At 33.0% G+C, this 12186-nt stretch overlaps 1 protein-coding gene across 8 annotated transcripts in view; it reads right to left on the bottom strand.

Moving 5' to 3' along the window:
• LOC115443173 (RNA binding protein fox-1 homolog 1-like) overlaps nt 1–9209 on the bottom strand; it is a 58810-nt gene extending 49601 nt beyond the window's left edge. For 4 of the 8 annotated variants that reach the window (XM_030168463.2, XM_030168465.2, XM_037439520.1 and 1 more), the window contains exon 1: nt 8875–9201. In XM_030168463.2, coding sequence (XP_030024323.1) covers nt 8875–8886 — 12 coding nt within the window. In that variant the 5' untranslated portion in view covers nt 8887–9201. Of the gene's footprint in view, nt 1–8874 lie in introns of all 8 variants that reach the window. The other 4 variants (XM_037439521.1, XM_037439522.1, XM_030168467.2 and 1 more) reach the window with 3 other exon arrangements.
• Between the last annotated feature and the right edge of the window lie 2977 nt (nt 9210–12186).

Here is a 12186-nt window from a genome sequence, read left to right as displayed (position 1 = left end):
GAAGCGTACATTTTTTATAGACGAAAGACAGGATGTACAAAAGTGGTTTTCACCTTGCGTTTATGTTTGATTCTTACTGAATTAATAAACATTTTTCAAAGTGATTTGGTGATTTTTTACTTAACAGAATAATTAGAAATAGCTTTCAAATTGGTTATATTTATCTTGAAAGATACATTTAATAGGGAGGGATGGATAAGTCTCGCAAAAGCAACAAACAACCTTTCAGATGATCTATTACCACAAAAGACACTTTTAAAAGTTTATTTCATCCATTACAGAATTTTATAAGTTGATGTAAAGAGGAGCCAATGACCATTCACAACGTTTGAACTTTCTCTCTGCTTGATTTAATCACAATGAGCTTAGCCGTTTATTCATCGTCATTTATGAAATAAGTGACACACGTATAAGGGTTATATTTATATTTGTGCCCGATATGGCGATAGGTTCGCCCCCTATCACATCCTGGGACGGAACACACTTGGCGAAAAGTGGGTGCCCTGGTTGCACCTCTGCATACACCTTCGGGAATAAATGCGTGATGGTGTGTGTGTGTGTGTGTGTGTGTGTGTATAAGGGATGAAAAATAATGTTCAGGTTAAATTAACTCTATATGGAATTTTATCATTAAAGTTAATAAAGAAATAGGATTCACCTATTTGAAGCATATTTTCTTGTATATTTTAATTATTGATATCTTTTCGTAAGGACCATTCTTTTTTGTGTTACATTTCACCATAACCAGTTCGTGGTTTATTCTTCATCCATGTTTTTCCCCTTAAATGAATTGGTAAAAAAAATCTGCTTTATTATAAATGCGAGTGTTTGTGACAACGTTTGGATTCGTAACGCGGTAACTTTCGAAAGAATTTGGATAAAATTGGCATATGAAAAGAACATGTCCTATATAGGTTCCCTTTTCTGATAATTTGTTGTCGTGGGAATTTTCTGAAATTTTGATTTGGTTTTTTTAAAGATGATGACGCTATAGTTCTTGTGCCGTCATAAATCACTACAGTGATTTAAGAGCCTTAACTTAACATATATTTAGTCATAGTAACTATTATAATCAGTGAAATAACAACCATTTTAAAACTATTTTTCCAGTTTTCTTTGTCAAAAACATTCTCAAAAAAAAACGCATAACCTATTGCGAATGAGAGTGCAAATATTAAAAAAGATGCGAATATTCGTTACATCCCTAGTAAGTAATATGCATCCTGAGGCAAATATCATAATCATATATAATAATAATATCAGTCCTGTATTATATACTGTCCCACTGTTGGGCACGGGCCTCCTCTACTACTGAGAGAGATTAGGCCCTTCACCGTTAAAGTAAGCGATAATTCAGAAAGAATACACTCATAATTTTTTAGAAAAGTTAGGGGTGTGTGCCCTTGGGTTTCGAACCTGTGGACATTCGTCTCGGCAGTCCGTTCCATAACCAACTAGGCTATCGCCGCTTTTTGCCATAATCATACCACTGTATATATGCAGTGTCTAATTTATAAAAAAAACATCTGCTTTAAATATTTCAAAATTTACATTTGTACTTATAATAAAATATAATATTTAAGCGATCATAAGAACATTATAAGTTAAGAATCTTTATCTGTTCCAAGAAATCAGTCTTTCGCATTATAAATGGGCCGATTGGTTTGTAATCGAAGATACGATTTAGCGGCCAAAGTTTCGGGTGTTAACGATCAAACCTGTAACGTCTGTTTTGTTGGCTGTTAACTAGATCGGAGGCGCTGGCAAATAATTAGCTTTTGAAAAGATCTATAGGATTACCGGTAACACGTTATTGGCATTTTAATAAAGTATGAAGTTAATGGATTTGCAGTTCACAAGATGTGTGTCACATTTTTGTAGTTTATCTTTAGTTTAAGCACGTTAAACAAAATTTCAGTGATTATATTATGTATCGCAAACGGATATGGAAATTGATTTTTAGCTAACTAGTAAAATTTAACGATTCACCCATGAAAGGGCCAGGGTAGTGTTGCCCTCGCAGGTAGCGAGCCTGCAGGTAGCCGAACAAGCTGCGTAAAATATACTCATGAACTTGATACGTGAACAAAGGATCGGTATGCGAATAATTCCTACTTATTACCATCTCCGGCGTTTACCTTGAGCCATGAACGGGTTCCAGTAATCTTCCCTCCGACGCGCCGTCGACGGCGCGGGTCAAATATTCGTGCAGACGCAAGGTGCTTTTATTAAAATTTCAGAGCAGCAGACAAACACACAATGCGAACAAGCATGCAACTACGTCAACGCGTACGAATAAATCATTTGACGAAAAACAGGTAAGCGCGGTGAAACAAACCAGTATACTTACGAGACGTTGTTTATTTTTTCCTGTATGATTAAATTTTATTTTTAGACTTTTGTTTATATTATCGGTACAGATTCATTAAAATACAACGTTAACTACTAAAAGATGCCGTACATCCGCGTAAAATGCCAGAATCGTTATTTTTATTGTTGCGTATGAATATAAGAGGCCAAAAACAAATAAAAACCAAAGTTTATGCATATTGTTCACGAGTATGTGTACTGTACATTGTAATCGTGATAGCATTTAAAAAGGCTCGTTAAAAATAATATGTTAACATCACACATTCCTCGGTCAATAGCATCGACCCTGCGTATTATAATGACCTCAAACAGTATTCATGTTATTCTTACTAATATCATAAATGCGATAGTGTGTTCATTGGTTTGTCTTTCACGCGGCATCCAATCGACATAATATTTATAAAAGGATAGTTAACGCATCGTAATTACATAGATCACTATTTATCCCACAAAAATGCGCGGATTTTTGCGACGTTAATTCCGGGAAGACTTGCAAACTGGCGGAATCGCAAGAATAGCTAGTATTATGTATATTCTTTGCTCTTATGTAATAATAATGTCAGCCCTGTATTAAATATATACTGTCCCACTACTGAACGCAGCCCTTCCCTACTACTGCGAGGGATTAGACGTTAGTCCACCACGCTGACCTAGTGCGGATTGGTAGACTTCTCATATCTTCAAAATTCCTTTAGAGAACTTCTCAGGTACACAGGTTTCCTCACGATGTTCTCCTTCACCGTTAAAGCAAGCGATAATTCACAAAGAATACACGAATAATTTTAGAAAAGTCAGTTATGTGTGCCTTTGGGATTTGAACATGCGGACATTGGTTTCGACAGTCCATACCACCCCTCAATTAAGTTATCTCCGCTTATAATATAAATAATTTTCTTTGTAACCTTTTACTAAACGATAATTAACTAAAAGTAGTCAATAACAAACCTATTAAATCACATAACACATAACAGTGCTTTATTCTATTCACATTTTCTTTTCTTATAACTCGTTCCATTAAGGCCCTCCTCCGAGCATATGGCCTTAAGCATTCGTTCTATACATTTGCGACGCATAGCGGGAATGGGCAAATAATTCGGAATAATTTCTTTAAAAAAGTAATTTAACAATCCTAAACTACCGAAATATTCCTTATTTAATTGTCTATCTAAATATTTATGGCTGCAAATTAAAATTACGTGTCCTTTTATTAGGAAGAGATGCACAGAATCAACAATTTTAGGTGCATTTCCATTATATTAAAGAAACAACATTTACATTATTAAAAATTATATGTTTAATTTTTTTTGTTCTGTGTGTATTATAATTTTCGAATAAATAGCTTCTAAAAATAGGGTTCGTGGCGTTTTCCTAGGGACATTAGCAAAAAATCTTAACTTTTATATAAAAAAGTCCCGTTTTAATTCTTGTCTATAAAAATATATCTAATAAATATATACATTACTGAAATAAAAAAAAAATACATAGTAAAAAAATGTTAAATTATTTGATACATATTAACATAATATTCAATTAAATACATATATAAAAAAAAACATTTAAACTTCTTACAAATGTAACTTGTCAAAGGGCAATAGACCTAAGCATGCAAAACATTAAAAAGCCACACAAAGTAAGGTACACTAAAATAAGGTCAATGATGCTAAGCCACGCGCAAAAATTGAAGTGGAAATGGGCAAGCCATGTAACGTCTCTCAAAGACCATGAAAGGTGGACAAAGCGAGTAACTTAAAATGGTTTACCAGGTAAGCGCCACAGAGGAAGGTTTTACAAACGATGGCTAGACGACATAAAAAAAAATCCAAGACCAAAATGGTACCAAATAACCCAGGGTAGAAAATGGTGACAATCATTGGAGGATGCTCTTGCCTGAGAGGAGTTCCTGGTATTTTAGCTAAGTGATTATTTAGTATTAAGTACAAGAAAGTTAGCACAAATGAATGTAAATTGTACAAGGACATAGAAGGCTTTTTTATTTTACTTTATTTATTCGAAAGTATACTAAAATATGTAAACAAAATAATGGCCGATTGTTTCTATCCATGTGGTATACGAGCGAGAGGAGACAATTAGCGCCGCCATTTTAAATTCGTTTCTTTAATGGAACGGATAATACAATTTACCAATTTTTAATGCACCACATAGCCGCTTATAAAATATAGAGTGGGTAATATTACTTATAACCTATGGTTAAATAATAATAAATATACAAGATACTATCGTTAATCTGTATCATGTATCGTGGTATTTTATATGCCTTTCCAGCTTCATTTAGCTCTATACCTAAATGTGTCGATATTATCCTTCGTAATGCTCATTGATATTTCACATTACGCACAGGGATGATAAGCCTACGCGTAAAATATTCAGTTGGAGACTTGTGACGTCACGTCAAAACAACAAACGTTTTTAGACACGTGATAGGGTATAAAATTTCATTATTATAAATTTGATTTATTATTATAGGTATGTATGTACGTGCAAACATATGTATATCTGTAATATTAAATTTTACAACATAATCTGTCCGTATAATGCGAAAGTTTGAATGTTTGTTGTACAGACACGCCAGAACTGCTGAAGGGATCTGAGTGAAGTTTGGCACAGAGATAGATCATAGTTTGTAATATAAACTTTTATCTCGGAAAATCTATTTTACGCGGGCGGAGCCGTGAACAAAAATTTGTATTATCATATAACTGTTCAAAATTGCACACAGACAAATTTTCAGAAAAGTTCCCAGTATAATTTCCACAGTTTATAGTGGCAGATGTGATTGCAATACCCCTGTACAATGCATTATTAAGAAATTCAATAATAGTACAACGACAACTGTATTCTTTAGGCACAGATTTCATTTGATTGATAGTTATATTTTAGCGACACATCCCGTAGAATGTCATAACGAATGATAACACTAATTTTGTCTCCCTATTAGTCAATTATTTTATACTTACTGTACTTCAAAAAATATTTATGGAAAGAAACTATGGCAAAACGTGGTGAATTTTATGTTTATGATGTCACAATTAAATAAGCTTTACAGATAAATATATTATGAATTACCTTTCCACTTTTAGTCATTTATTTGTATTAAAAAAACTTGTCTGGCAACCTAGTACTGTGGCAATTTTATAGAAGAGTTATAAGCGGATATTATTACAAAATTATATAAAAAAAAAAAAAAACATCCAAATCATAAAACTACAGCTTTTTATGGCGTGTGCAAAAATGTATTAAATGTCATCAAAAGTCAGTGATCCAGCCTATCGCGGCCTATAGGCCTATAGGTATACCTAGATGTATTTATTTTATTCACGCATGTGATAATGGTATATTTTTCATAGTTTTTTATGTTTTAATAATAAATCGGGCGGGTTATAATTGAGCTTTTACGTACCTCTGTAAACACATTATATAATTTAAAAAAATGCATAAGTTTCACTGTCAGAATCTGAACTAAAAGCAGACATATCCTCGGAACGATTAGTAAACTCAGATATTAATGAACAAACCGCATGTACCTTTGCTTCTTTACCCATACTTGCACTTAGCAACAATGTTCTCATATTTCAGTACGCATTGTGTGGTTACGTTTTAAAGTACCCATTTTAGCGAGTTCCCGCGCGTCATTGCAATAATTGATTTTAATATGGAGCGTAGCTCGTATGCTGTACAATGTGACTCCACAACCGAAAATTAGTATACTGTGGCCTACACAGTATACACATAATACTATAGGCAGTGTTCGCTGCTACAGGTTACAAGTACGGTATTTTTTACAATACGTACGAGTAATTTATGCAAGTACATTATTTTATTCACTTTCATGCCATCCAGGAACAAGATCATTCAAGAATAAAATAATTGCTAGAACCTGTTTCGCCTAAACAAAAAGTACAGTATGATCAGGCAGTACCTATGACGATATACTATTTACTGGTGCGCACGCCGCGAAAGTTTATTGAAATATGCGCGAGTACCTATACCGGTTAGAATTTTGCGTTGGCCAGTCAGTTCAGCAAGTATAGCAGACATAGTAACCTGAATAATTAAATACTTATAATATATTTTATGCATTTGCCCCGTCCTTATATCTCTAATATTTCGAATTAATTAATAATTAATGTAATATCAGTGCCATTGTAATAAAATATTTTCATGAACTAATTTCCTCATGATATTCATATTATATAGCTATTAACATTCCCATGAACATTATGTTACATAAATTGTAAAATCAGTAATATCCACCTTTTTATGTCTATATAAGTAGATGTAAACACTAACCCCCTTATTCATAAACGTTTTTTATCTAAGGACGGGCAAAGTGATATTTGGTGCGCAATGGCACTGAGTATCAACCCGGATTGGAATTTGTATTCCAATATAGCCAATAGGCTCATGCCATGGGCACTGAGAAACAGACTTGTTATCACAGCCTAAATCTTTAAAGTTTAACCTAACAATAATAGAGTAAATTAATATAGTACCCTCCTATCTCCGGAGCAACAGACTCACAATATTTTCTCCGTGAAGTATTTGTGTTCTTCGGTATTTTTAACTGAATTATAATAAAATAATAATTAAAAGGTTATTATATGTACTATAGGCACTTGTAACAATTTAACAGTGGCTCAATCGAATAATGACATTCTGCCTAAATATTTATGTTAGATAATATTGTCAAAATTTTATTTTAAATCTCAAGAATAATTTCTATATAGATGCAATCACATAAAGAATTATTTTTTTATTCTGATTACATATCAAAAATATTGAATTATTATCAAAGGGATATTAGTAAAGTTTTTATATTATTATTCCACTACATTTAATTAATTTAGTTGCAATTATATTTTACATATAATGTCATTTCAGTATCTTGCATTACAAGGACCCTTGCAAACTGTCTATGTATATTCTTAAAATACTTTAACGGGACATGGAGAAATAACATTTAGAATACAACCATACCAAGCAGCAGTTTGCAAACATATTTTTTGCTACTTGATGTTGTAGCCATTTATTATTTGGTATTGCATATAGTCTCATGGTGGTAAGTTTAAACAGTATTGTGATTCAAACGACTGAGTTGTATTGCCACTGATTACAAGTAAGTTCAAAGTATAAGAACACGCCCCACACTATTAATTAATATAAAATAGGTACCTAAATATTCATAAAATAATTTCTATTTTACCTATAAATTCTTCTGTCTAAATTATACAACTTAAATATATTATGTATCTATTGTGTACTATTGGTAAGCAAGATTACCATGTGATTACAACAAATTATACAGTGCTAAATGACCCTGTATTTAGAACTTCTCCAAATACAATGGAAATAATAGGTAAGTGGCTACCTATTTGTATACATTCAATGAATTCCAATACTATTAAGCAAACTATCTGCCTGATTACTCTTACATATCCTCAATTCTATCAGGTTAAAAATACTACCCAATACAACACAATATAAAATATATTATATAGTGTATGTAGTGAACAAGGTCTCAGGCAACCATCATGCCTGAGTTGAATATCAAACTCTAGAGGAATTTTGCAATATAAAATGTAATGTATGTTTGTTTTACACAACCTGTAAGTTTTATATAATATAGTTATATTTTATATTTTTTTATCATCAAATTACTATGTGCTGTGAAGATTTTAAGTCAGCCATACTAAATAATGCATAACTCAATGTTTTTGCAAATAAAAAGTCACTTGGAAACATAATGTAGAAGATCACATCTTAGAAGTTTTGTTTACAATTACTTCCTTGAGGTAAGTATAAAAAAATATATTAATAAATTATTGACAATAAATCACCTCCACAGCTCAAACCCTCAGTAAATGACAGTAAAATATTATTTAGTTTTGTTTCAAATAGGGTATGTACTATGAGGGTAACAATAAAGGTAGGTATGTGGAGTTTCGCTTGCATTTCTATTGCATTGAATGTAACCATAGGACATCTCTTTCTAACGTATATAGTACAATATATTTTATTACAGAAAGGGACAACAAACAATGCCTTCATTCACCGTTCATTTGACAACAATGGGTGTAGACGATATATAAATTTTATTATCCCCTTACACTGGTATGAGAATGTTAAATTTTTCGACGTTTTTAAAAATGAATAATATCCCATATTAATTTAGGACTGTCGTTTGTTAGAACAGGATAGTCGTAAACATGACGTATCGCATAATCATTCAGTGGCCGATACAAAGGAATTATACAACGCGAATTCATGAATGTCCATATAGGTATGTGCGCATAGCAATGTTTTCTTTACCAGTTGTACCGTAAAGATTACAGAACTAGTAACGCCATGCGCCATAACATTGTGCTCCGGTTCGTATGTCACCAGGGTTATCTGTATCGTGTTCATGACTTGAAAAATAGTGTTATTATTACACGGTTCATCTGTAATTGTAGTTATGTAGTAAAAAGTAACGATGGGCATACTCACAGGATAATACATCCCCTGCGGCGGCAAAAAAAAGGCCCCTGATCCCCACAGCTTGCCGTTTGTATTTACTTTGTGCTACACAAAAATACACTCCACGTACGCCCCTTGGTTAGGCGTAATATTTCACAACACTAACTTATAAATTCGAGGTAATCATGAGTATTTAATGGTAATTACGGAGAACGATACTAAAAATAATCAGGGTTGTTTAACTTTTTAGGTTATGTAGATTTAGCGCGGAGGAACGCGCTCTATCACTGAAAGCGGTTGATGTCGATGTGCAATGACGGACAAGCACACGGGCGCGTATGGCCACTCAACGGTCTCCCTCACCTCGCCTCGTACGAATTTCTTCATGTGCGACAGAGATAGACAATAGCGTCGCGCCGAATCGGCCCGTCTACCGCGATGTACAATCATGCTGTCCCCTTCGCAGACAATTACAAGCGAATTTGAACTTTTCACCCATGAGTTATAAACAACAACATTTTGTTGTATGTAGCTCTAGCATCAGCAGCTTATTCATATTGTACGTTACGCTAACTACGCCATATTAATAGTTATGTTTATGCTTTAAGCAAATTAAATCTAAATTTACGTATGTTGTAGGTATGTATCGCTATGATATAGATACCTACGTCCTATTTGTATTTTAACAACAAATTATCAGTTAGCGTATAAAGTGTAAACCAAAATAATATTTCAATATCCACTATGCAAAGTATACAGAGGTCCCAACCTTAATATGTAACGTCGTATTAAAACAATATTTCCAAGTCAAACAACGAAAATTGTGAAATACGTTAGTACTAATAATATTATTATTAGAACCATAATTTTATGGAAAGGTTTGAATGAAGTGAGAGAAAAGCTACACGAGGCGGGTTCTACATTCGCTATCTCCCTCGTAAAACCGAGTCCGTTCGGATCAATGAGACGTTCTCCCAGGCCCCGCGGACCCGGCATCTCATCCCAACAACGTTCCCAACCCAACGATTCCGCTTTTATTTTCGCTCCCTCCAAGCTCCCTCTCAACTATGTTCAAATCTGCCCACCTGCTTATTCGCAATTCATCTTTAAATCAGTTCTTGCAAACTCATAAAATAGAGGTGTTTAGGGTTTTATATCTACCCATCTTTTACATTATATTTATAAGTAGATTTTTAATTTTGTCAAATAAAAATGGTAGTTGCATGTAACATGTTATTGATCTTTGTTAAGTATTTATCTATTAAGTAAATAAACATAACAACAATTAGGTTCGTCTACCTGCATTAATCCAAACCCTAGGTCTTACAAGAATTCATAAGTTAAAGACTGGTTCACATCCACAAAAGTTTATACTTTCATAGATAAGTACTATTAACATAGATAGTCCTGGCGTGGCGGCTTTTGTCCGTCTAATATGTCGCTTTCAATTAATTTTATACAGTTGTTAATATGGTTAACGACCTCTTAAGTGGTGACTCAGGAACAGTACACAAGTACTTATGATTCTAAAGTATGGGATAATAAGTTTTGGCAAATAAGTATAGGTAAGTAAGTGCCTAATAAATGTAAGTTGTAATAAGGTATACTTACACACCATGATTAAGTATATGTTTTCAGTAATATGTAAGTATATTCTTTATATGACTACCTACGTACAGGATAGTTATTGTTATGATGGAAAAAAATTACCTACCTATCTATAGTCAATTTTAAGCACCTAGTCATTTTTTTAGCTAATCGTACCTAAGAAGGTGCTTATTTTTTAAGTATATTTTATACTGACACATATTTCAACATCTAACTACGTATAAAACAAACTACTCTCGACGTCAACATGAATGTGTTGCATTCATCTGTCTCAGTCCCCAATGACCTTTTTTTTATTTCGCAGCGCTGTGAACCCCTATAATAAACATTTATGGGAATAACGGGAGAGTTTTTTTGTTTGGCAATAGATCTTTAATCTCCGTAGAGACAAAACTATTTTAAGTTATTCAAGGTTTACGATTGTATTTAAGATTTACAGAGTGCTAGTAAGTAAAATTTTTGTTAAATACATTTTAGGTGAGAAAGTACCTACCTACCTATAGACCTATCTATCATTAAAAATAGCGCTATTAAGTATAATTTAGAAATATTATAGGTACATACATATTTTCTCTCCCACTTCTGTCATCAGGCCTACTTTAAAACTTATTAATGAGGTTAAACCTTTCGTCAAGAAGAATTACCTACTACTGAAGTATGCCACTAAGTACTTAATTTGTTAAATGATAATTTTCATTAAGCATGTCTACTAAGTTCTATGCTTGTTTTCCTTTCTTTCAGTATTTAGAACACAGAAAGCTTCCATCACTCTAGAGAACACTCACTCGGATCGATGGAAGAACTTGCTAATTTTTATTATGCATTCTTTAACGTATTCATTATGGGAGTACTCTGAGAAATATTTTGGATTAAGTGGTACCGATTTAAAAATAGTAAATACAGAATCTTATCAACGCACAGGGGCGTACAAATCATGGGTTCCCACCATTTGGGTGGACGGCTTTTTTCTCCGGTGCGATTTTCTTGTAAATCCTATAGCAAACACGAGATGACCCACTCGCTATATTGTCTCCTTGTAATAAACTCATATCCACACGCTAATTAATTATAATCGATGTTCTTATTGACTATGGTTGACCTAGAATGATAGCAATAACGCAATAGGTACTAATCGTATGAAGTGAAATCAAAATTTTGTGCTACTATTTGTTCTAGACTCTTGGGAACTGTCTTTTATATAGCAAAATGTCAGGAAAGATGCATCTCATCATCAGAGCCCAGGAACACATATTTCTCCTATACCTACTTAATTTTGGAAAAGCATTGGGAATTGTGAGAGGTTAGGTCCGTGGAACTATTTAGACTTAAAAATTCTTACTGCAATGATTGTACAAAATTCAACACTGAATCTGCCTCATCATATTGTCACGTTTTTAGACCGCTGTCGCATCGACTCATTCATTTTGATTTAATATACTCAATATACAAATCGCTTTCTTATACTTTGCTGAAAATTTTAATATTAGACACCGTAAAACCATAATATTATAAAGATGATACCTACGTTACAATTATATTTAAAATCATTCCAGTAGACTATGCATGAGGAAATAATATTATATTATTAATAATATTGTATTGTTCATTAATTATTGAATTAGCTTTGTTTTTATGTTGTAATAAAGTACATCAAGGATTATAATTTTCATTTTAAAAACATCTTTGTAGATATTTTTTTCTTCCAGAAAACGCCGTTAACTTACTACTGCTGCC

The sequence above is a fragment of the Manduca sexta genome, chromosome 17 (assembly GCF_014839805.1).
Source record: "Manduca sexta isolate Smith_Timp_Sample1 chromosome 17, JHU_Msex_v1.0, whole genome shotgun sequence".
Classification (NCBI taxonomy): Eukaryota; Metazoa; Arthropoda; class Insecta; order Lepidoptera; family Sphingidae; genus Manduca; species Manduca sexta.
Note: the sequence above shows the minus strand (reverse complement) of the source record. Positions and strands in the feature narration are given on the sequence as shown.